The sequence below is a fragment of the Esox lucius genome, chromosome 22, assembly GCF_011004845.1.
Source record: "Esox lucius isolate fEsoLuc1 chromosome 22, fEsoLuc1.pri, whole genome shotgun sequence".
Taxonomy (NCBI): domain Eukaryota; kingdom Metazoa; phylum Chordata; class Actinopteri; order Esociformes; family Esocidae; genus Esox; species Esox lucius.
Window position 1 is genome coordinate 3903700 of NC_047590.1, and position 26680 is coordinate 3930379.

Consider the following 26680-nt stretch of genomic DNA (forward strand, 5'->3'; position numbering starts at 1 on the left):
CTTTCCCGACTCTTACAACCCATTCATCAACTACAAATGCTGAACCTACATGACCTGTCTTTGGGTCTCATAATCAGGGCACAGTGATCTTAGTGACTCTTAAACAAATCAGATGTGCAAGTTTTTTATTTCGTATAATCAGGTTTAATAGAAAATTAAAGAAATTATACAAACAATGCACAGTGACTGTCCAGAATATGTATTACATTATTGGCATTTGTAACATCAGTACAGACCTTTTCAAAATGTCAACAAAAAAAAACATTTACATACTCGTTGCAATTGTGAAACAAGGAGGAAATGGTTAGAGAACATACAATATTGAATCTCATTGCACTCTCAGAAATAGAACTGTAGGTGATATTTTAGCGAACGCCTCTGTAACCTTGTGTAACACTGGAGCCCAATCAGGAATGAGGATCAGCACAAAACACAAAGGCACATAAAATAACTTGAATCATGCTGGAAAACCTCACAGACACAGAGCTAACATTTATGAGGCTAGGTTAACAACAGACTTCAACCTGAGTGTTGAGTATACATTGAAAGGTCTTCTTTGGTACATGGATACACAGACTACTGCATGTACAGTAGATATAAATAAAGCATTTGGAGAGCTGGTGCAAAAGTTGTGTAGACATAAAATCACTGTGTACAAAAAAAAAAAGATTTTATATGACATTGACTTGGAATGAGTAAATATCTTTAGCTTTAACTTTTGAATAAACATTATTACTACAAAAAATAAATAATTATACATACAAATTATGTAAACAATCTAAAACAGGACACTGAAAAAGGCACCAGCTAAGCTAGACTTTCCGTCAGATGAGGAATAAGCCCTCAGAAGTGTCAAAATATCGGTCAAGGCACTCAACGATTACACAATCAACTGTCTTGAGTCTTGATTAATCATTTAACAAAAACAAACAAAACAAAATAAGAGCTTGGTTGGAGTCTTTAAGTTTACATTGTTATCCTACTTCATACTGTCCCAACTTTCACACACAAGTGTATTTGACTCAACTAACCCTCTAGAACAGTGTTGTCCAACTCCAGTCAACCATTACACCCAACAGAACACATCTTTGTTGTAGCAAACAAACTCTGGATTCAACTAATTGAGGGTTTAATGATTAGTTTGCAAGTTGAATCAGGGGTGCTTGCCTTGGTTTACAAGCAAAGGACTGGAGTTTGGAAACAATCTAGAACACAAACGAATTATTCAATCATAGCAGCTTCCTGTCCAACTGCAGCTTCCAGTGTGGAGTTTACTGGGTGGAATTTACAGGGTGCTGATAAAGCACCATTAATCTCCGTGGTGACTGGAAACAGCCGTGTCGACGCCGGGCCAGATGACTCTGATCAGCAGGTACGAAAGGCTTTGAAACTATATTCAAACCCTCCTCTGGGCTTTTACAGGGCTGTCTCGAAGATGACCAAGTTGCCGTCCTCTTCAACCCCTCCGCTGGTCGTATTCGGACGACTCCGGCTGTTGTATGCCTGATTTTAAGATGAAGAGAAAAAATAAACCCGGTGGCATTGCTTTCCCAAATCAGGAACAATGTAAATGTCAAATGAACGTGACTGGACGCCCGCCACAGGTGTGTGACGGTGCCTCTGCCGACAGAGAGCGAGTGGGGAGAACAGAAACGGCGGTTTGTTTCAGCTCACCTGTTCGGCTGCATGCAGGAGGTCCACTGCCTCCTGTCGCCCTGTTTGCTGGACCATCTTGAAAAAGATGCCTTTGCGGTTCCGAAGAAGAGTGAAGGGCTCATCATACTCGTGGATCTGACCCGCATCCAGAACCTGGCAGTCAAGTTAAGTTGTTAGTCACATTCCAGAACCACACAAATGTTTCTCATCTTGAAGGCCTTAGTTCAACTACTTCCGACAATAATAATAATAACATGACTGGTAACTAATTAGTAAATGTGTGATTCCCAGTCGCATGTGTGTTTCGACCAAACGGCGTGACCACGGAGGCCTCTGACCAGAATGCGGTCGTTGTCTATGATGGTGTTGAGGCGGTGGGCGATCGTGAGCACAGTGCACTCCCGGAACTTGTCTCGAATCGTCTTCTGGATCAGCTCGTCAGTTCTGCGGGTCAGGACACAGACACGGGTCAGAAGGACGATACCCACCCTGGCTTTCGGACAGCGTGTGCGGAGTGGGGGGGGGGGGCTTTCACCTGGGGTCTACGTTTGCCGTGGCCTCATCGATGATGAGGATGCGGTTCTTCCTTAGGACGGCTCGGGCCAGACAAACCAGCTGCCTCTGACCCACACTGAAGTTGGAGCCCGACTCTGCCAGGACGGTCTCCATCTTATTGGGCAAATCGTCCACCACAGACTTCAGCTGGACCTGGAAGGCACACAGTTCCAGGAGTCAGACACCGATCGATGTCAGCCTCATGGGAAAGCACGTTACTGAATCAGTGTGTGAGAAGCGGCACCTCTTCCAGGGCATTCCACAGGTCCTCGTCTGTATGCTGATTGAAAGGGTCCAGGTTTTTGCGCATGGTGCCAGTGAAAAGAACAGGGTCCTGTAGAACAAACAGAAAGAATATCTGAAGGACAAAGTCTGAAGGACAAAGTCACAGAGTATCTGAAGGACAAAGTCTGAGGGACAAATTCACAGAGCATCTGAGGGACAAAGTAACAGAGCATCTGAAGGACAAAGTCTGAATGACAAAGTCACAGAGCCTCTGAAGGACAAAGTCACCGACCACACACAGAAGCCCCGCCCAGAGTATATACCTGGGGAATGATTGACATCTTCTGGCGTAGATCATGAAGCCCGATTTCGGAGGTCAGTACTCCATCGATGTAGATCTTGCCCTCTGGCTCTGCCAGGCGGAACAGGGCTGAGACCAGGGAACTTTTCCCGGCCCCCGTTCTGCCTACGATGCCAACCTTTTCTTTGGGCCTGAACATGGCCGACATGTCCTTCAACACCACCGGTCCATCTGCGCTGTAGGAGAAGTTGACCCGGTCGAAGGTAATCATGCCTTTGCTGGGCCATTCAGGGGGAGGACGCTTCTGGGTTTCCCAGGGTGCTTCACTCTCCAGGTTTGTGTATTCCACCACCCTCTCTACAGATGTCATCTGAGGACAGTAAATGGAAATAGTTCACTCCACAGCCCTAGCTTTGGTCTCACAATTGAACTGATTTTCAGCTCTACAGCACTACGGGAGACACGAATGGATGTAGAGCATTGCCTATAGCACTGAGGGAGACCACAATGGACGGCTGTGTTCGAGAACCGGTCTTCCTGCCAAACCCAAGTGGTCAGTTAGATTTAGACAACCCCTTGGGTCGGATTTGTTAAGAGAGCTGTTGAACAAAACATTTGAGTCAAATCATCATTAGCGTGAACTACCATTGCAGACAAAAGACCAACTGCACCTGCAGGCCATCTTAAGGATCTCGGCTGAAGGCTCTGGAGCCATGGTAACATCCCTCCCATCTAAACACATTTCCAGACCAAGTCGTTACGCCCCTGTGTGCTTTTGGGGTGCAGATCAAATGCAATTAAATAGACCCAGAAGAATTAGCCAAAGGGTTGTTCGTCGGTACAGACGGCCGAGCACTGAAAATCTGTAGGTTGTAAATGTCTCAAGTTACAACTCTATTAATCAAGTTTAGTATTAATAGAGTACTATTAATACTAAATAGAGTACTATTAACTAAAGTTGAATTAATCAACTTTAGTACTAGATATGGTGTAAAAAGTAGGAGTACAATTACAGCCCACAGAGCTTTACTAGAAAAGAACATTCCTTCATAAATGTACTTGAGCACACATAACACCTCACTACTCAGTCTGAGGACATCCATGCCAGTGTGCCTCTCACCATGTTCTCCACCTCAGCACTCTGCCGAACCCCCCACTGGAACATCCCCATGAGAGTCACGGCGTAGGACAACGCCAGGCCCACAGACCCGGCCTCCAACTCTGCCCGACCCAGGGAGAAACAGACAGGAGACCGGTTAGAGCCATTGTGCCGAACCAACTCTGTGGCGGCTGTGTGTGCGGCTGTGACTTACGGTCTCGGAGCAGGATGCAGCCAAAGGCAGTGATGCTTACAAAGATGGAGCACATGCCGTCCAGGCGAACGGCGAACCAGCGAGAGGTCACCAGGAAAAGGAACCAGGACTCTGAGAGACGGGAGAGACAGTGGGTCAGTCATGCTTCTACTCGGTGACCGTGCAGAGCTCAGGGGGAATGTAAGCAGGACATCATTCATCGTCAATGGACTCAGCATAATGGTTCGCTGGTGACAAGCTAAGCCGAAGGAGAACCACCTGAGTGCAGATCCTGATTAGCGTCAAAGACCGTCTGGAATCGCTCCTCAGCCCTGAACGCTCGGATCGTCCAAAGCCCTTGGAGGGACGAGGACAGGTGGGAGAAGACGGGACTCCGAGCTGCGTAGACAGACGACTACTGATTATGGTCCACGCACGCACACCCATACACGCACGCACGCACACCCCTACACACACATACGCACACCCCTACACACATACGCACACCCCTACACACACGCACGCACACCCCTACACACACGTACGCACACCCCTACACACACGTACGCACACCCATACACACACGTACGCACACCCCTACACACACGTACGCACACCCCTACACACACGTACGCACACCCCTACACACGTACGCACACCCATACACACACGTACGCACACCCCTACACACACGTACGCACACCCCTACACACACGTACGCACACCCATACACACATGTACGCACACCCATACACACACGTACGCACACCCCTACACACACGTACGCACACCCATACACACACGTACGCGCACACAGGCACAAACGATTGCAGACACTCACTTGTGGCTTCAAGCCGTTTGACATCTCGTGACGTTTGCAGGAAGTAGCGCCTCAGGAACAGGAAGACGATGACAAGGGGAACTAAAGGGATGAGGATCCAGGGGATGACAGAGGCGGCTACAGCGATCACCCCGATGATCTCCAGGAAGATCTACTCAGGAAAACACCCCAAAGGACAAACTCAGCGAAAAAGGAATAGGTCAGCTGGTGACAGTTCAATTCAACTTTTCAACACACCGGACCAGAATGTGACTTTTCAACACACCGGACCAGAATGTGACTTTTCAACAAACCGGACCAGAATGGGACTTTTCAACACACCGGACCAAAATGTGGCGCCTCTCACCTCTACGAAGTCGACGAAGGTCCAAGGCAACGCAGAGTCCATTTGGCCAATGTCCTTTGAGAAGCGGTTGAGGACCCTTCCTGGTTTACAACAAAAGAGAGGACTAAGAACGTCAGACTAATATTCCTCACTGTCTCATCTACAGGGTATTTTATCTGCCCTTAAACATGTGGTTTAAAACTGAATTGCCAATTTCTATGATCATATTTTTACACTAGGAGATACAAGTAACAACGTGGATCATGATAAAAATACCCTTTTGTGTAAATAGATTACAATGAATGACAGGGTAAATGGGGTGCTCTGATAAATAAAAGATAAACACTGTATTTGTTCAGTTAATAGTGATTCACTATAATACGCCAACAATGTACAAAAGAACACGAGGCATGACGGCAGCAGGCTCCCGACACCGAAGACAGTGGCAACAGAACATTGCTTCTGCTACACGTTTTCCGTGAACAAGGTTTTGACTTACCAATCGGGTTGACGTCGAAGAAGCGCACCGGCGTCCGCAGGATGGAGTTGAACATGCGGTTGTGCAGCGCATGCGAGGCCTTCACTAACACATTGAACATCAGCAGACTCCTGGTAAAGCCAAACACAAGTGTTGCTATGGTCAAACCTGAAAAGACACAAAGTCATTTGCTAAAGATGGATGTTCCATTCAGTGTAAATCCCAAACAACCAACAGGTACGGGCGAGGCCTGCGAGCCCGGGACGCAGCGGGTGTACGGCGCAGGCGTGCGAAAAACTCTTCACAGAGTCAGGTTCCCAGTCTCACCTGCGTAAATGCTCAGGTAGAAATCCAGGTTTAGCGTTTGCGTGACGTTGACGCCATCTTGGATGATCACCGTGCCATTGAGCTCCTCTTGATCCCCGGCCCTGGAAGTCATCAAGGTCACACGAGGCTCAAGTAGAATGTCCAGTCTAAGGTACGTGACTGTTGCTTTTCAGGGACTAACTTACCAATTTGCCAACCACCAGTCCTGCAGAATATACGATGTCTATAGAAAATAATACAAGTTACAAATTACACGGAGCCTTGTTATTTCATTTGTTCTACACAACTACTGCTGCTTTTGGCCCATGCGTTTTACTGGTAAGATGACCTCCTTACCTGAGCCAGGAACTGTAGTAATATGACCACTATCAACATTAGGATGCCGGCGCCTGCCCTCAGGTACTTCAAGTAGATGCTGAAGCCGATGTTCCCCTCGGAGCGACTCTCCTCCGCTAGCATGTGAACAGGCTCGCCCTGCCACGGAAACATTGGAGGATTGGAAACATGAAAACCATTGTGTTGCAGTCAGCATCAACTTAGTTCACAAGTCAGCGAGCGTCAGCCATCGGGAATTGAACCCATGCATTTTGGAAGCTTGTGGGCGCTGCCATTGTGACGCCCCGCGAGTAGAACAGTGGCTGCTGTTCGTTTATTTCCGAGGAGGCATTCCTTAACGGCCAACGGCTCTGCCGGACGCTTGATGTCTCTAGTGTAGCTTTCAGGAAAGCTCCGATGTCCCGGCCAAAAGTCGTACATGTCAGAGTGAGATGTTAGTAATCAACACAAACAGTGTTGCAGATCAGGAACTTTGCTGTGGCTGGTGGAACCTGTGTTTGTAAACACTGCCCCCTTCTGGGCAAACAAAATGCACAGGTAAAATATTTTCTTAACAGAAATGTATTCAGGGAAACAACAATGTTGAAATGCTCCTATTGACTCTATGGAACGGGACCGAAAGTGGGAGGGGCAGCGGGCAGGGTGGAGGGCAGGACCGAACGTGGGCGGGGCGGAGGGCGGGGCGGAGGGCGGGACCCACCGGAAGCGGCTCAGCTCCGTCCAGAGCGGAGCGTATGGAAGTTTGGGAGAGCACTGAATTCTGGGAGAAGGTGCGGCTGCGGGCCGGGTGGCCATCACTCTCCGGAATCGGGGTTTGTGGCCCCTCCTCCTCATCCATTTTCAGCAGGGCGGTGAAGTCAACGCCGGAGCGCTGCAGCTCCATATACGTCCCCTTAGCCACCATGTGACCCTGAAACACAGACAACAGTTACACCCCGCCCCAACATCTGGAGTCCCCGTGTGATGTCGATGTCTGCGCCTCAGCTCCCAAATGTGTTTACCCAAAAACCTGAGCAGTTACCCAGCATGCAGCCAGGGTCCCGGGTTAACCTGCCGGAAAGCAGAGCATGCGTGTTTCTAAGCATGTGTGGAACATTAACCGCAGGCAGGAACTCACCTCCTTCAGGACAAGGATCTGGTCAGCTGCTTGTAGGTACTGCAACTGGTGGGTGACCAGGATGCGGGGCTTGTTCTTCAGGATACCACAGATACATCTGAATAGACAGACACATGAAGGTAAACACATTCAGACAGACACGTGAAGACAGACAGACACATGAAGGGAAACACATTCAGACAGACATGTGAAGACAGGCAGACACATGAAGTTAAACACATTCAGACAGACATGTGAAGACAGACAGACATATGAAGGTAAACACATTCAGACAGACATGTGAAGACAGACAGACATATGAAGGTAAACACATTCAGACAGACACGTGAAGACAGATGAACACTTGAAGGTAGACAGATACATGAAGGTAAACAGACACGTGAAGGTTGACCGACAGACATCTGAAGATGGACAGGCACATGAAGTTAAACATTCAGACAGACACGTAAAGGTAGACAGACAGGTGAAGGTAGACAGACACGTGAAGGTAGACAGACACGTGAAAGAAAACCGACAGACGCGTGAAAACAGACAGACACGGTCCTGGGTCCGAGCTTCCGCTAAATCAGTAACAGAAACTGTTACAAATTAACTAACCCCAATAAGTGTTTTAATGCTTTAATAAAACAGAATACTCAAGTCAATAAACACCACACAAAAGCAAGTAAAAGTAAGCCTGACTCACATCAACATATACAAGAGACAAAATTAGACTGTTGTGGAATGTTGTGAAACAAACAGCGCATTGAAATCCATGCCGCTTGCTCCAACTTCTCTCTCTGAGTTGGTCCTTCTGTGCACACTGCACCCACATGTACGCTTATCATCACAGGAAGCCTCCTTACTGCACCTAGAATTCCTGAACGAACCGCTGGAGGCAGGGCTGTTTCCTGTGCACATCCATTATTGTGGAATGATCGGCTGATCCATGTGAAAGACGCAGACTCCATCTCAACCATAGGTATTCATTAAAGACTCATCTCTACAGTAGGGTTAGTAACTTGGTCTGGGGCTTTTGCGTTCCCACCGGAGGGAATGTCCTCTAGATGTCCTCTAGTCTGAATAGTATCTGGGAGGGGGGGACTTCTTTTTGCAATTCTGATTAGATGCTTACTGCATTTCGTTGTACTGTACTCATACTGTTCAATTACAATAAAGTTGAATCTATCTAGATACTATCGTTCTAAAAAAATCTTGCCACCCCTCAGAGTCCAGCTCTTCTTTTGGTTCTGACCCTAAAGGGGCATTTAACCCAGCCATCAATTTCTGGTTGTTTCTTTCTGTTTGGGGTTTCAACACAGAGTTTCTGTATAAGCACTTTCTGACAACTGATGATATAAAACGGGCTTTATAAAACAGATTTGATAGATTCCAAATTCCATGACATCCACTGGGCCATTGAAGAAAAAAAACCTCTTTATGACATTTTATTACCGTCATGCCCTTTAATAAAAGTGCTGCCAACCCTTTATTAGTGCCCGGCTCTGCTGGTTTCGTAACCTGAACTCTCTCCATGGGGACCACTGCGATGGGACAGGAAGCGTCTGAGTACGGCTGTTTCCATTGTGTCCCAGACAGACCCTGCAGCACTCCTTTTCCTGCCTGCTCTCACTCCAGGGGCCTCTGCTGTGATCCAAGCCTGGGCTTTGACGCCGGCCCTACTTAGAAGGGGAACTTGGGGAGGTGAGAACAGAGCCCCCCCCCCCCCAAGGCTTTCCGCAGGTCCGATAAATAAATCACAAGCCATCAAAAGAACTCTGGACTGGAACATAATGTTCATGGCTGTTTCACAGAACAATGGCTGAACTGCTGCGAACGCACCAATGTTTGCTCCAGCACAAAGTTCTGAAGGAAACGGGCCACCGTGTTCTGGAGCTGCGCCGTATATAACGCTAGAGGCACAGTGGTGGGAAACCTTTCTGTTCATTACAGGTACCCACAATAACCCGACACTGCATGCCAAGCGCTACTCATGTGAGACCAGATTAAATAGATTTCAAAAGGAACTGTTCCATCAAAAGCTGATGTTTAATGGCAATGCCGGTGATGGATGTTGGGTAGCAGAGGCGTTTTACACTCTTGGTTTAGACTTTGTGAGCTCACCAGTGGCCAAAACAGTAACCTGTTTAAAGAGAGGTTTATGACCCTGCAAAATAGGACGAGCGTGTTTTCTCCATCGTTCTGCACTTTTACAGCAATCGACAAATTCTGCGGCGACCACGGTTTCATCGGGGTTGTCACACTTCATTTTCCCTTTGTTGCTGGCGTGGCTTTTAGTTCAGTATTGTGGTCCGTGGCGTTCATTCTGTGCTTGTCTGAATTTTGAAGGTTAGTTTCTCTTTTGATATGCAAACTCTCTTTTTTTAGGGCACTATGAGTGAGACGCAAAACCAGGCATTAACTATATTTATAATTATCCTGACCATCCAGGTAAATGGCAACAGCAATGCAAAAAACAAACAAAAAGGCCGCTAGTCACTGTCATTCCAATCGCTTGTCAAACCAAACTGAGAGGGGTGACAAAAGTTTTATCCAGTCCTCTCAAATGCTCTAGTTTTTATTTGTTTAAAACTCGATATGATGTAATTTTCATGACTTTTTCATTTACTCACTGTTCAAACAGGTGTCTCCCAACCTCCGAATCCACAGCGCTCAGGGGGTCATCCAACAGGTAGATGTCAGCATCCTGATACACAGCTCTGAGACACCAAGGCATTCAGTTAGACACTGGAGGACGTTTCTACAGTGTGTCGGCACCAAGCACGGCTGTGACATACCGGGCCAGGTTGATTCTGTGACATACCGGGCCAGGTTGATTCTGTGACATACCGGGCCAGGTTGATTCAGTGACATACCGGGCCAGGTTGATTCAGTGACATACCGGGCCAGGTTGATTCTGTGACATACCGGGCCAGGTTGATTCTGTGACATACCGGGCCAGGTTGATTCTGTGACATACCGGGCCAGGTTGATTCTGTGACATACCGGGCCAGGTTGATTCTGTGACATACCGGGCCAGGTTGATTCTGTGACATACCGGGCCAGGTTGATTCTAGCCTTCTGTCCCCCGCTGAGTGTGGCTCCCCTGTCCCCGATCACTGTCAGGTCCCCCTCTGGCAGCAGCTCCATGTCCTAAACACAGGAGTCAATGTCCCGGGTTAACACAACATAGACCCAGCACCACAGGGGTTAAAACAACATATACCCAGCACAACAGGGGTTAAAACAACATATACCCAGCACAACAGGGGTTAACACAATATAGACCCAGCACCACAGGGGTTAAAACAACATAGACCCAGCCCCACAGGGGTTAAGACAACATAGACCCAGCTCCACAGGGGTTAACACAACATAGACCCAGCACCACAGGGGTTAAAACAACATAGACCCAGCCCCACAGGGGTTAAGACAACATAGACCCAGCTCCACAGGGGTTAACACAACATAGACCCAGCACCACAGGGGTTAAAACAACATAGACCCAGCACCACAGGGGTTAACACAACATAGACCCAGCACAACAGGGGTTAACACAACATAGACCCAGCACAACAGGGGTTAACACAACATAGACCCAGCACCACAGGGGTTAAAACAACATAGACCCAGCACCACAGGGGTTAACACAACATAGACCCAGGACCACAGGGGTTAACACAACATAGACCCAGGACCACAGGGGTTAACACAACATAGACCCAGCACCACAGGGGTTAACACAACATAGACCCAGCACAACAGGGGTTAACACAACATAGACCCAGCACCACAGGGGTTAACACAACATAGACCCAGCACAACAGGGGTTAACACAACATAGACCCAGCACCACAGGGGTTAACACAACATAGACCCAGCACCACAGGGGTTAACACAACATAGACCCAGCACAACAGGGGTTAACACAACATAGACCCAGCACAACAGGGGTTAAAACAACATATACCCAGCACAACAGGGGTTAACACAATATAGACCCAGCACCACAGGGGTTAACACAACATAGACCCAGCCCCACAGGGGTTAAGACAACATAGACCCAGCTCCACAGGGGTTAACACAACATAGACCCAGCACCACAGGGGTTAAAACAACATAGACCCAGCCCCACAGGGGTTAAGACAACATAGACCCAGCTCCACAGGGGTTAACACAACATAGACCCAGCACCACAGGGGTTAAAACAACATAGACCCAGCACCACAGGGGTTAACACAACATAGACCCAGCACAACAGGGGTTAACACAACATAGACCCAGCACCACAGGGGTTAAAACAACATAGACCCAGCACCACAGGGGTTAACACAACATAGACCCAGGACCACAGGGGTTAACACAACATAGACCCAGGACCACAGGGGTTAACACAACATAGACCCAGCACCACAGGGGTTAACACAACATAGACCCAGCACAACAGGGGTTAACACAACATAGACCCAGCACCACAGGGGTTAACACAACATAGACCCAGCACAACAGGGGTTAACACAACATAGACCCAGCACCACAGGGGTTAACACAACATAGACCCAGCACCACAGGGGTTAACACAACATAGACCCAGCACAACAGGGGTTAACACAACATAGACCCAGCACAACAGGGGTTAAAACAACATATACCCAGCACAACAGGGGTTAACACAATATAGACCCAGCACCACAGGGGTTAACACAACATAGACCCAGCACAACAGGGGTTAACACAACATAGACCCAGCACCACAGGGGTTAAAACAACATAGACCCAGCACAACAGGGGTTAACACAACATAGACCCAGCACCACAGGGGTTAAGACAACATAGACCCAGCTCCACAGGGGTTAACATAACATAGACCCAGCACCACAGGGGTTAACACAACATAGACCCAGCACAACAGGGGTTAACACAACATAGAGCCAGCACCACAGGGGTTAAAACAACATAGACCCAGCACCACAGGGGTTAAAACAACATAGACCCAGCACCACAGGTGACATGATTTATCTTGGTCTCATTCTTTTACATCACAATAACCTGGCATTTTAACAGGGGTGTGTAGACTTTTTATATCCACTGCATGTGTCAGCAAGGGAAATCTGGTTAAAATGTAAATGCGATGACCTTAGATTCAGTCGGAAAAGTTTACTAAACCTCTTTCAAAGATACAATGTGGACTAAACCCTTATCACAGATACCATAAGAGCACTAAACCCCTATCATAGATGCCATGATAGGCCTAAACCACCATCACAATACCATGAGGACTAAACTCATATCATCGATATCATGAGAGGACTAAACTCATATCATCGATCCCATGAGAGCTCCATTCAGTGTTTCTTACTCTCTGCAGGGCGCAGTCTCTCAGGACCTTCTCGTACTTCTCAGGATGGAGGTCTTTGCCAAAGAGGATGTTGCTCCGGATGGTGCCAGGGAACACCCAGGGCTGCTGGGAGGCATAGGTCAGCTGACCTTTGACTTCTATCACACCCTTGTCATGAGGCAGCTCACCCAGGATGGCACTGAGCAGAGAGGACTGTGGGTAATGTGAAGAGAGAAAAGGTGAGTGCGACCAGAAGAATGCACGTAAAAAAGGCAGTGTGCATCAGAGAAGAAAACCCCCAATGTTTCCACATCTGGCCAACAGCTGTTTCCAACTGACCCACATCGGTCTCTGACTAACATTATACTATAGACAATATTGTAGTCGACCTGATGTACTCCACTCTATGATGGCTGTCCTCATAATGTCATGGCCTTTCATACACCAAGAAACATCATAGAACTGGTCGCCCAGATCCTGGCCATCACTCCAATGTCATTTCCCCTCGTATCTGGCCTAGCGTTTCATTTGGCACAGCAGGGGTTCATTTAAACCCAGATGTCTTCCTGCCTGAGGTCAGGAGATCAACTCCACTTCCTCTGGGCAACCATGGCTCGTACCGAGCAGAGAAGACCAGACGACTTAGATACATTTAATGAAACAGGAAATCTTAAACCAATGGGTAAACAGCTGGTCACTGCTGCTCATCTGACATGACAGGGTTGACGTTAGTTAGCTGGCTAGCTAGCGAGATAAAATAACTTTAGCAGGCCTGCATGTCATCCATTTTGAGACGCATTTTACTTGCTAACTATGCAAAAATAATTAGCATCAATAGCAACAAGACAATCAGATTTCTGGTTGAAAAATGAAATTGTACGCATTTACTTTTAAATAAAAAATGTATTGTCATTTGTGGGTAGGGTATTTCAAAAGGCTGTGCTGTGTGGCGACCCCAGTCACAGATACATGGGCTGACTAGACCTTGGATTTCGTGTTGGGTTGAACGACTACATTCGTCTGTAACTGTTCGCGACACAGCACTGCCTCACGTTTCGTCTCCCTTAATTATCTCTGACCTTTCCAGCTCCCACGGGTCCAATGACAGCAATGAGCTGCTCCGACTTCACCGTGAGTGAAACCTTCTGGAGAGACGGAGTTTCCTGACTCTGTACGTTGAAAGAGAAGGGACATTAAAGTCTGTGGTAAACAGGGGTATATTCATTACATATTGCCACAGAGGCGGTTTACAGTTTAGGAAACCAAACAAATGCAAATGGAGCAAGCATTATTTACACTTTTTGGTTACAAAAATGATTTGCCTGGGGGTGGGTTCACCACTCTGTGAAAGCCTGTGCGGGTCTTATCATTAACCTTACGTAATATCATTATAAAAAAATCAGAGTGTCTGGAGAAATCTCTGTATGCAAGGGACATGGCCTGAAAACCAATATTGGATGGCTGTGATATTCGGGCCCTCAGGTGGGGAGATTCTGTAGTGGAAATCACTGCATGGGCTCAGGAACACTTCCAAAAACTGTGAACCCAGTACGTCCAGAAACGCTGCCACCAGCTCCTGGGCCTGATCTCATCTAAGATGGACTGAGGCGAAGTGGAAAACTGTCCTGTGGTCTGACTAATAAAAACGTGAAATAATTTTTGGGAATCATGGACGCTGTGTCCTCCAGGCTAAAGATTTTAAATTTAAAGTGTGCAAGCTGCAATATAAAGTGTGCAATATAATAGAAGTGCACTGTCGGTTCATTCCTTGGATGTCAACAGTTGAATAGTCACCTTGTCCCAGTAGCAAATCAAGTCCTGGATCTTTACTGAGGGCTCCTTCTTCTCCTCCTGGAGGAATCCATGGTTGCCTTTCACAACCTCATCCAACAGGAGAAAAGTCTGTGGGGGTGGGACCAATATATATATTTTTTAATACACATTTATCAAAACTAGATCTTGACGCTCTAGACAGCAATGATGCCTGTGACTGCACGCAGATTGCCAGCAGATGACCTACAGTAACCCACAGTAAAAGCCTGGTTTCATGGTTGTTTTACATTAACTGGTCATATAGATAAAGAGTCATGATTGCATAATGAGTCAACCAGCACTGCTTTGTAAACAACACGTGCGGACCGACTACAAAATGCTGACTTAATGGCCTTTATCCCATAGTGGTGAGATAGAAGAGGAAAGGACATTAATAAACACAAAGTGAAAGGATCAGCCTGTGTCTGTACCAGACCTGGATTCACATTGGCATCTAGGCAACTGTCAGGACCGCACATCTAAAATTAGATGAAGAAATATGTGCACCCTCCAGAAGACGAGCCAGTAATAACCACCGACGAGCACTAGTATTGAAATAACCAACCAGAAAAAGCGGTTGGATACTAATGACCCAAGAAAGAATATAATTAGTTTGATGGTGATTAAGATCATACTCCCTTGCTTGCTTACAGGTGACTATATTCCTGTATCGTCATCATCATCATCATCATCATCAGATCATCCCACAGATGCTTCCCTGCTTATAGGCTGATATGACATTGCTTCATTTTAACGAGGCCTAGTGCGTTTTTGTGTCGCTGTGTCTATGGCTAATCTGAGGCAATGCTTTGTCTCCCGGTGTCTTTATCAAACGTGACAACAAAAACCCTCCCGAGGCGGCTAATATTTAAAGGGGAAAAAAACAGTCAGGTGGTTGAAATGAGGATCGGGCGTGCGACAGGTCGTTTGGTGAGGGGGAAGCCCTGCGCTGACTGTTTCAAACGGACGGAGGCGGTGGTCACCCTGGCACTGTCTTCTAAATCAATTACTGCCTGTGGGATGAAAGGAGATGTCGGACGCGCTCTAAGAAGCTCACGTGCATTTCACCCATCGTCATGGCGACCCTACCTTGATCCTGTGTATGCTGATGCGTGTCTCGTACACCTTCTCGATGGCCGTCGGGAAGAACAGCGTGACCGTGAGGCGGACGGCATTGTACAGGGACACGGCCATGAAGACCCGGCTGGCCGAGATGGTGTTGCCCAGGAGGACGTAGACGGTGAAGGTGATGAAGACGATGATTTTGCTGGCCGCAAAGAAAGAGGCCATGTTGAGGCCCCGCAGGTAGGAGCTCGACATGATCTTGGAGATCTCCTTCCTGAGTGGGGGGGGGGGGGGAGGAGGCGTTTCAGTGACAAAACCAAAAGAAGGCCTGACAGCGTTTCAATGCACACGTCCTGACACATGCCTTAAACCAGGCTTAGGGAGGGCAGGACTAGCAAACCTGGCGAAGGTCTTTCCCAGCTCTCCCTCCAGCCAGGATATGTGCCCAGAACATACCGGTCCACTACAGGATATGTGCCCAGAACATACCGGTCCACTACAGGATATGTGCCCAGAACATACCGGTCCACTACAGGATATGTGCCCAGAACATACCGGTCCACTACAGGATATGTGTCCAGAACATACCGGTCCACTACAGGATATGTGTCCAGAACATACCGGTCCACTACAGGATATGTGTCCAGAACATACCGGTTTTCCTGTGTGTTTCCCTGTGTGTTTTCCTGTGTGTTTTCCTGTGTTTTTCCTGTGTGTTTCCATGTGTGTTTTCCTGTGTGTTTCCTGTGTGTTTCCCTGTGTGTTTCCCTGTGTGTTTCCCTGTGTTTTTCCCTGTGTGTTTTCTGTGTTTTTCCCTGTGTTTTTCCCTGTGTTTTTCCCTGTGTGTTTCCCTGTGTGTTTCCCTGTGTGTTTTCTGTGTGTTTCCCTGTGTTTTTCCCTGTGTGTTTCCCTGTGTGTTTCCCTGTGTGTTTCCCTGTGTTTCCTGTGTGTTTTCCTGTGTGTTTCCCTGTGTTTTTCCCTGTGTGTTTCCCTGTGTGTTTCCCTGTGTGTTTCCCTGTGTTTTTCCCTGTGTGTTTCCCTGTGTGTTTCCCTGTGTTTCCTGTGTGTTTCCCTGTGTGTTTCCCTGTGTGTTTCCCTGTGTGTTTCCCTGTGTTTCCTGTGTGTTTCCCTGTGTTTTTCCCTGTGTGTTTTCCTGTGTGTTTTCCTGTGTGTTTCCCTGTGTGTTTCCTGTGTGTTTCCCTGTGTGTCTTCCTGTGTGTTTCCCTGTGTGTTTCCCTGTGTGTTTCCTGTGTGTTTCCTGTGTGTTTCCTGTGTGTTTTCCTGTGTTTTTCCCTGTGTGTTTCCCTGTTTTTCCCTGTGTGTTTCCCTGTGTGTTTCCCTGTGTTTTTCCCTGTGTGTTTCCCTGTGTTTCCCTGTGTTTTTTCCTGTGTGTTTCCTGTGTGTTTCCCTGTGTTTCCTGTGTGTTTTCCTGTGTGTTTCCCTGTGTTTTTCCCTGTGTGTTTCCCTGTGTGTTTCCCTGTGTGTTTCCCTGTGTTTTTCCCTGTGTGTTTCCCTGTGTGTTTCCCTGTGTTTCCTGTGTGTTTTCCTGTGTGTTTCCCTGTGTTTTTCCCTGTGTGTTTCCCTGTGTGTTTCCCTGTGTTTCCTGTGTGTTTCCCTGTGTTTTTCCCTGTGTGTTTTCCTGTGTGTTTTCCTGTGTGTTTCCCTGTGTGTTTCCTGTGTGTTTCCCTGTGTGTCTTCCTGTGTGTTTCCCTGTGTGTTTCCCTGTGTTTTTTCCTGTGTGTTTCCTGTGTGTTTCCTGTGTGTTTCCTGTGTGTTTCCTGTGTGTTTTCCTGTGTTTTTCCCTGTGTGTTTCCCTGTTTTTCCCTGTGTGTTTCCCTGTGTGTTTCCCTGTGTTTTTCCCTGTGTGTTTCCCTGTGTTTCCCTGTGTTTTTTCCTGTGTGTTTCCCTGTGTTTCCTGTGTGTTTCCCTGTGTTTCCTGTGTGTTTTCCTGTGTTTCCCTGTGTGTTTCGACTGTCTAGTTTAAAGTTAGTCTTTTTTCATCCTTTTCAGTCCAGTCTCTTCTTGGGATCTTTGTTATGAAATAGTTGATACCAAATAAATGATGCCGTGGTGGTCTAGGCTTTACCACCGCTGCTGAAACCCCCATCAACATATCAACACTGCCTTGAGCAAATAACAAGGAAAAACACATGCTGATAAGCTGTCATACTATGTTCATTTATCCATGTTATCTGTACTAGCTGTGAGTGTAATTTCAGATATGGACCCTGTTGAACCAAGCTACACTCTGGCAGTGAAATCATTTGATATGTTTTAGGGCCCTATGAAAGTGAATTCTCCTGGTTTTTCCACGGTTCTCGATTTCCCCTCATTTTATTTTTCACTCTCAAAAGCAGAAAAAAAGAAACTAGAACCCACTTCAGAGTCTTGTGAGAAGATAGCAAGCAGATATGTTTTGTGTTGATATAATTAATTACTTTAAAATTCAACGAAATGATCAAGCTCATAGTCCTTGCGCTACATCATGCATTTACAAGGTAGACAGGATATTTACACAGGATGTTTACACAGAATATTTGTAATTCATTTTGTCACAGTGTCTTATGATTAGCATTTAGTTGAATTCCCTACTTAGAGTCTGTTCAGACAAAAACAGCTGTGCTTCATTTAAATAATATTTACATAAAAAGAAAATACTATTTTCTATTCACACTGTATAATGAGAGACTCGCTGGGCTACAAGTTTGGGGTGTTTTGGCCTCCTGTCCTAGAAGGAGCTTAAACCCACTGACTATAAAGTTTCAGGATCAATATACCACATTACCTTGGTCATTTGCACTGAGTCTTTTTTTTAATCGGCAATACAAATCTGACCACAACTTCCGTTAATTTAGGTGAAACTATCGAGATAAGTGAAAAGCTTCTAAGATAAATTCCATTAGCTTGGATGTCATGTATTTGCCTGTATTCTTTACAAGGCACATGCCAGTTATACAGGGGTCATGAATGATCTAACTTATATAACTATGTGGTGTCAGATATTCTAAGTTGTCTTTTTAACTTTGGATAACCATTAGGAGTCCAGAGCAACGCAGCCAGCATGCTGGACAGTTTCCTAAATCACCTTCACGTCATGACCTTACAAAAACCTGATTCATCAGAACAGAAAAACGAGAAGTGAAAAGCCTTCGGATAAAAAAACACCACGGGGCTAAAAGAGCGTGAGAATGCTTTTGAAATAAAACCTTGTTTTCCTGAGTTTACACACCACAGGTGTAGCAGCTCAGAATCTGCAAAGTCCCCCTCTGTTTTACCTCCTGACTTCATTGACCAGGGCTGAGAAGGGCTTCTCCCAGGCATACATTTTTATGATCCGGATCCCAGACACCACCTCGTTCATTGTGCGTATCCTGTTGTCAGTCAAGGCAGCAGTTTTACTTCTGCAAAGAAAGGCCGGTCGTACATTAGGTTATTACCAAAGGTCCCCTTTATCCACCAGAAAGCCATTATGTCCTCAACACTTGCTGGCCCGTGCCGGGGATAATTCCTAGGCATCCTGGACGTAGACCGAAGATCGTTCTACAGAGCCGCTGGTGCGTAAATGACGCGGTTTGTGTTTGTGCGACTCTCCTGTCTCCGATCGGCTTTGTCTCTCTGAGTCACCTGAACTTGGAGAAGAGTCTCCCGAACATGGTCTGTATCGGCATGAGGATGAGAAGGACGGCCATGCCGGCGAGACACGACGGGCCAATCTCCGACCACAACAGCCCCAGGACGGCGGCCGCCTGCAGAGGCCCTGCCCACAGGAAGTGCAGGAATATGGTCACCTGTAAGCAAGCAAGGGATTATGGAGTTGGAGCACATTACCAGGCCTTGAACCGTACAGGGCCCCACAGGTCCGGAATACATACCCGGAATCACCCCTATGCTGTTTCCATACGGGGACGGAATATTTCAAACATCTGCATGAAGATTTAAAGTTTGCAAATATATCTTCAACGGATTAACTGTTGCTAACAGACAAAACTGGAAATTATGCAAAGTGTCAAATGGTATTTGGTTTTCAAATTGGTGTGAGGCTGCACCCCATTTTATTCCAGTAGTATAAGGCACAACTGAAAGCGAGAACCTGCTCTCAACTCGTTTCATCAATGTAAATAAAGGAATATATATACATATAAACAGTTTCATACCTCATCAAATCTGTTAACATCGTTGGACAGCAGGTTCACTATTTGGCCTGTGGTGGTTTTTCCCATCGCTGTACTGCTGAGACAAAGAGCCTGGTGGAAACATTTCCAGTCAGACCGTGGTCCAACTCAAACCAACTACACATCTAACAGATGCGCAATGCATCTGAAGTACACTGTTACGTTCACAATACGAACAGAATACCCACAAGTCAGTTTTCAGAACACGCCCTAGAGATGTATGGACTGGAAAAGGTCAAAGGCCGTGTCGGCAGGTGTCTCCACTAACCTTCCTGTAGATCATGTGACACATGGCCACCCGGATCTTCATGCCGGCCCTTTGGACGTGGTAGAAATAGAGGTGATGCATAACGGCCAAGACTAAGGTGGTCAGAGAGACACCGGCGGCGTAGCCCAAGGCAGCATACAGAGCGTCCGTGTCATTCGGGTCGTACTTCTCAAAGTACTGGATCAGCTTACCCAGAAAGACTGGCTGGATCACCTTAATCACTTCCTGGTCGGAAAATAAGAGGTACGGAATACAAGGTGTAGAGGTGACTGAGTGAATCCACTGCTTGATTTATTTAGAACACGTTAAAAAAAAAACAACCACAGTGTGCAGGAGTCGTGCTTTGTCGTTACACACTTCCATTAGAGTAAAGACACCCATCACTGCGTAGGGTTTCCAGTAGCACTTTATGATGACTTTGGTGAGATTTGGGGGTCGAAGCTCTTTGGCAGCCTTCTGCACCTCATGGTCCCAGTGGCTGCGGAAACATGGCCTCCTGGTTACTAGGCGAGAACTTCAGAAGCAAAAGACCATTTGAGGAAGAACACTGATGGCCAAAATGACTGATAAAGGTAGGCAAAAACAGATATAGCAAAATTACGTTGTTGTTCAACATCTGGATCTTATACTCAAAATATGAAAAATCAAGCATTTAATTGAGACAAATATTTTTTAAGCAAAGGACCATTCATCCATGCAAAATCTCTCCAGGGCCTACAGAGTGCTGGGACCTCACTTGTATTGTCTTCTCTTCAGCTTACCCCACATGTTTTCGTCCTGAGAGTAGGACGGTTGTAACAGAAGCTTTATTCTGTGGTCTGTGAGACAATTTGTGTTGATCTGGAGAAATGCCATGCATTGTGCGGTAATGAGTTAATTTATAAAACTAAAATGGACACCTCAATTTGTTGGGGGCAGGTGTAGAGTTTTGACAACGGTGGAGATAATGATTCTTGATCTTTGGACAGATCCTAATCCCTTGCTTCCATGGCCGCCCAGGCGACGGCGGGGCTTGGGCCTCCTGACCTTGAAAAGAAACCCACTGGCCTGGGTGCTTGGCCCTGAGGTGGGGGCCGAGGGGGGCGAACACCCCTGATAAGACGTTTTTATTGCCCCCCCTTGTCTTTCCCCCTTTGTGATGCCGCTGTGGAGCCTTCTTAATAAATACAATTGACTATTAATGAAATTAAATATACTAAATAAAAGACTAAATAACATAGTAATTATAATGGTTTGTCACGGCTGGGCTACTCCAGTAGACAACCGCACTGGGTTCCATGTCCATCAGCTAAAAGCACAAAGACCCATGGAGTCTGGCCCTGCTCTCCACATATTCACTGAATTAGAAAATAAAGGATTGTGTCTTTGGAAAGCAACTAAAACACATTTTCTCACGGGGACCTAAAACATTCAGCTATCACCGGCAAAAGCACTTCAATGCGGAACGCTATGCAGGTTAGCCAGGAAAACGACACCGTCTGTGAGTTAATTCGCCTTCCAGGACGGGAGGCCAGAGCGCGGCGCACCCATGTGTTGATCCGTGCCACCTACCTCTGGTCCAGCGAGAGTTTCTCATTTCATAGTGTGAATAAAAGTATTTATTTTAAGTAAATGTAGATCTCATTTAAATTAATTTGTCATCACGACAGATTTAGGCGGTTTCAGTCAAAACCTGGTCTTAGTAGTTAATCAACTTCCCCCGGTCAAATAGCAATGGAGAACGTTATCTGACTGCGTTCTGAATTGTATATAAATAAACGTGCTTGGATGTTAACCGTACCTCTGCAGTTCCTCTCCCAGTCTCTCAGATCGATCCTCCGGCAACACTTTGTACATATCATCTTCCTCTAGTCTACGTTTGTATCCAATGCTAAACAAAGGATTTAGCCAGCTGAGGAGATACAGGAGACAAAAGAACAGTAGATTTAAAGAAAGAACACTTCGTAAAAAGAACACTTCGTTATTTGGCAGTGACTTAAAAAAATTGAGTTAACATCCCATCTCTAAGGCAGCAACCTATGCAAGGAAATGTCCTTTTCGTTGCCCTGCAAGAGTTGGAATTTGATCTTGGGACCAGAGAAAGGGCTGACCCCTACTGGCCTGCCAACCAAATTGTTAACAATTCCAGTAGCCGGGAGTTTTCTGGTTTTTCCTGTATAGCATAATCCAGCCACACCAAAACAAAACACTTTGAGTATTTTAATGATGTCTCACTGCAAGCAAACCGATCCAGTCATATTGCTTAGATGACTCACAATTAAGTTGGTGCCCAATTTTAAAAAAACGCAGTTTAATTCAGTCTTTTCAAAAGGGCTGACCAAACTTGTTCTTTCACACATAGTTTTTCCTTAGTAATGAAGATTACATTTTTTGTTTTAGGTTATTAGATCTCTTTATTTGTTTTTATTTATCAGCTCTAACGCTGCAAATAGACATATACCATTACATTTGTTTGGTCATATCTAATCTACCTTTAGGTCATTCATTCACACAATCCCTTCATTGTACATTCCAACCAAAAAGATGAGTATTTCTTTCAAGAATTCACTGGAGTTTGGCCATTTTATTTGTTCTGCTCTCTTTGGAAGTTGACATTAAGTTTGTAACCAACTCTGAATTGCTTAATTTAGAAAGGAGGCTACTCAAAACAGTTATCAACCCACCCAAAACGTAATGTTTTAAGAAGCAGAAGGGATTGGCAGGACAAGGTTTGCCTCTAGTCAAGAAAAAAAACGACCAGATTAGTTTACACACAGGAGTAAGCATACTAAATATCGTTTCCAATTTGGGGTTGATGATGAAGTAGGCTGTAAAGCATAAATATTTACTAGTTAAATCACCCGGAGGGGGGTGGGGGGGTGTGGCTAGGCGTTTGAGCCTTATATCTATAGCTGTTACCCAGTCAAATCCTTTAAGACTTTCTGTCGTGATCTGAAACCAATCCTACAGAATTCGTTTGGGCATTTTGGTGTTTGATTATTATGGGAACCAATAGGCCAACTGTATTGTTCTACTAGACCTTCCTTACAGGATTTTCACACGAACACATCCTCCTTTAACAACCCTGTAGGATGTCACCTTCTAAGCGGTTCTAAGCCGTTGCTGTGGTGTTTGTTCCAAATCCGACATACTTTCATCAAAAGCTCTCTTCTCTATTATCACTTTCCTTTCCAATAAAACATAAAATGCCTGAATATAATAATATCATGTTTTAATATAATTTTTTATTGGGGCATTCCGAAACTGTGCAAGGCATGAAACACATTTCCTGTTTTTATAAAAAAGTTAACAAATCGCCATGGCCATTCATACAAAACAGTAATGTACCACGGAGTATCAGACACTGGATGATTAATGTGGAAACCATTCACTTAATGGAAAAACAAACTTAAAAGTCACAACACAAACGTACCCAGATAGCTGATTACTCAACTCGTTCTCGTTTTCGAATTGAGTACAGTATGCGCGGCTATCTGTGTTTTCGGTTAATAAAAAGTGTTCATAATTGCGTTATAACCGATTCAAGTAAGCGCAGGTTATCGTTTTCACCACACAAAAACGTTCTCAATACCGATTTACAACAAACTTTTTCGCTTTCATCAGCCTACGGTTACGTCTTCTGAGGTTTGACACCAATGAGACAAAGCAAATGTGGTACTCCGTAACTGTAAAAGGCTACCTGTGGAGCCTAGATTAACCTTTATTTTAATATCCCATTGTAGAAAGTTGTTGACTTACCAGAAGAAGACCATGGAAAATAGATTTGCTGTAGCAGAAGGATTTGCCTTCGCATCTTTTTTCACCGGCTCCATGTTGCCCTGATGGCACTATGGCTTGGATGATTTCCAGTGTGTTTCACCTCCTTTCAAAGCGACTACTCTATTCTCTGTTGAGTAAATTTGAAGCCTGCACATGGCCCCCAGCGGTAAGTGAGACCGCAAAGAACTACTTCTCTCCAGTCTCTCTTGCACCGCTGGTACCGCGTGGCGTGCAACAACCCAATTCCGCTTCGAGCTCAGTGATTGGCTCGAAACCACCACCGCGTCTATTGGTTGTCAAATCTTGAAGCGAATTAGATCTGCTTGTTGAAGCCAATGTACAACTAAAGAGATCGTACATACTTGCTATTACTTTTCCACCTCACGTTAACATTTGTAAAAGGTACCTAAACCCAAAGTCATACGAGCAGGGATGCATGGGCTCCGAAATTCGCTTTCAGTTTCTCTCGGCCACCGATTCTCCACCGATGCTGCCAGGCGCGCAATTTGCTTGTCAGTATTTCAGACACGTTTTTAATATGCATGCTTGTCCGTCTGCCGGTTTATTGAAAAAATTAAAATTACTTTTGACTACTCCATTGCAGTTCCCCCATTGATTTTTCCATGAGTATTACTATGTATTTACTATGGTTAAACTCGAAACATCTAAATGCTGTTTTCTCACCATTCCGCCAAGATTTGCGACTGGCTAGTAGGCTCTCTTTTCCTTGTTTGCAGAATTTACCACTAAAGGTGTTAAGCAAGTGCTGGGTTTTCCTACACTTCCACTGGTGAGTTCCTAGCTTGTTTACCTGTTTATTAGATGTAGGCTACATTATATGCTTTTTTGCTTTCCACATTATATACCTGACCGAGCCATATCTGTGTGTTTATCTTTAAACCCACGCGTTTCCAGATTGTTTCCTCTGCCATTACCTGTCTTCAGATCTGGACTTTCAGCACCTCGGAGAGCATGCTCTGGAAGGGGACTGGAATGTTCAAGATCAGAGTGACCACTGTTGGTAGGTACTCAACACTGCTGTCCGGGATCATCCCACAAGCCTTGTCGTTTCGGAGATGCTCTGACGCAGTTGTCTGGCCAAAACAATTTGGCCCTTGTCAAAGTCCCTCAGGTATTCAATTCTACCCCTTTCTCCTGCAACCAACACTTTGACTATGAAAACTGTTTGTTCACTTACCATTTAATCTACCCAGACTTTGACTTGTGAGATGATCAATGTTATCCGCTTCACCTGTGAGTAGTCATAATTGTTTTTGGCTCATAAAGTGTATATTTTCCGTTCAGTGTGAGTTATTACACAACTGTACCAATTTTCATCCTTCTATACCAATTGAAAGAAATTCAAGCTTTGGTACTGGAGCTCTAACAAAGGTGTACATATGTGTAAATATCAGATTGGAATTTTCAGATTCCATTAAACCCGTTTTCTGACACAGAATGAATAATAAATGATGAAACCATGACAACACTTGGTGCATTGTTTCTCAACCATGGGCATTGGACCCAGGGGGGTTCGTGGTCTACCCACGAGGGTTACTCGAGAAGGCTTGTGAGACCATAAGCTTACTGGTAAAAATAAGGGGGTAATTTAAGGGCAGTCAACATAGAGCAAGATTTAGCACAGTAACCAAAAAACTGTGGTAAACCATTGTGTTAGTGTCATGGCAAAAACAGTAGGTAATCAGGGATAATCTAAACTGGAAATTATTCATTTAAACCAGAGAGCCAAATGTTTTCACCACGCATTACTCTTGGCACAGAGCCCCTGTGGATATAATTTTCAACTGTAAAAAAACGAGCTAGACTTTCCGCATCCATCCATCCATCTCCCTCGCTCCCACGCTCCTCTCCGATACAGCACGGAGGATACGGGAAGAATCAACGAAAGAGCAGACTGCAGACAACAGCTGCATCATGACACAGTCCAGGTGGGTTCTTCCTCAGATAAAGGGTGAGGTGAAAGACAAAATCCGGGCCCCTCCCCCTCATTTCCTATTTTCCATCCCCACAATCTGCCCTTTCACCACACACAGGGGAGTGGCACTGGAGGTCACGAGGGACGGCTGATAGCCTAGTGTTTAAAGTGCCGGGCCAAAGGTCTCTCTTGTTCTGATTCCCAGACAAGATAAATTACTGGGTTGTTGGGCCATTGAGCTCCTGTAAAGAACTGGAGAAGAGCCTCTATAAAATGACCAAAGATGTCTTAGTTCTTACTAAAATGTCTTCAGATATTAAAAGAGAAGCTGTAATTTCACAAATTACATTAATACACACACACACACATATATATATATATATATATATATATATATATATATATATATATATATATATATATATATATATATAGGCTACATCTGAGTCAAAAGCTTCATTTGGGTAAGTTTGTCCAGACTTTTAACTGTATATATTTGATGGAAACAACTTCCACCTAAAAAGTATTCAGCGAAATTCTGTAAATGCCCAAAGAAAACAGCAACGTATGTCCGTTACAAAACATCTAAGAGCGTTGACGCTCAGTGCTAAACCACTGCTCTGTTTTGGTCCTGGGACTTTCTGGGTGTGGCCGCAGAATGCAAACCTGCGCACATGCTCAGATGATATGTGCAACCGCGTGAGAGCGATATATTGCACCGCGCTCACCGCCATATCTGTGACACAGCTCTTAGCTACATCAAACTGATCTGTCCCTGAGAGACCGGCAAGACTATGATCACCATATTAAGTCACCTCCAGACTGTTAACTGTCAACTAAATACCTGCACTAAACCAAACCCCGCACTTTGCTCACCTCCCTGCACCCAGATAGGTCT

At 45.6% G+C, this 26680-nt stretch overlaps 1 protein-coding gene across 1 annotated transcript; it reads right to left on the reverse strand.

Annotated features, from left to right (window-relative positions):
- Positions 1 to 127: 127 nt before the first annotated feature.
- Positions 128 to 24031, reverse strand: abcc4 (ATP-binding cassette, sub-family C (CFTR/MRP), member 4). The gene is made up of 30 exons (XM_034289836.1): positions 23826 to 24031; positions 21868 to 21978; positions 20445 to 20565; positions 20088 to 20312; positions 19802 to 19891; positions 19272 to 19435; positions 18923 to 19048; positions 15672 to 15921; positions 14565 to 14672; positions 13850 to 13939; positions 12792 to 12983; positions 10491 to 10585; positions 10066 to 10152; positions 7454 to 7550; positions 7037 to 7246; positions 6337 to 6474; positions 6186 to 6223; positions 6001 to 6101; positions 5695 to 5841; positions 5217 to 5296; positions 4871 to 5021; positions 4309 to 4428; positions 4051 to 4161; positions 3858 to 3958; positions 2760 to 3107; positions 2456 to 2545; positions 2192 to 2364; positions 1995 to 2100; positions 1675 to 1809; positions 128 to 1503 (listed from the first exon to the last, which is right to left on the reverse strand). The coding sequence occupies exons 1-30, from the start codon at positions 23897 to 23899 to the stop codon at positions 1417 to 1419; spliced, it is 3966 nt and encodes a 1321-aa protein (XP_034145727.1). The 5' UTR covers positions 23900 to 24031; the 3' UTR covers positions 128 to 1416.
- Positions 24032 to 26680: the final 2649 nt, after the last annotated feature.

Excerpts from the sequence above, each read along its gene's own strand:
- abcc4 (XM_034289836.1), bottom strand. The coding sequence starts at position 23,899 with ATGGAGCCGGTGAAAAAAGATGCGAAGGCAAATCCTTCTGCTACAGCA. Across the intron at positions 13,940-14,564 it reads TGATTTGCTACTGGGACAAG|AGTCAGGAAACTCCGTCTCT; the intron begins GTGACTATTCAA and ends TTCAACGTACAG. Across the intron at positions 4,162-4,308 it reads TAATCAGGATCTGCACTCAG|AGTCCTGGTTCCTTTTCCTG; the intron begins GTGGTTCTCCTT and ends CCCGTCTCTCAG.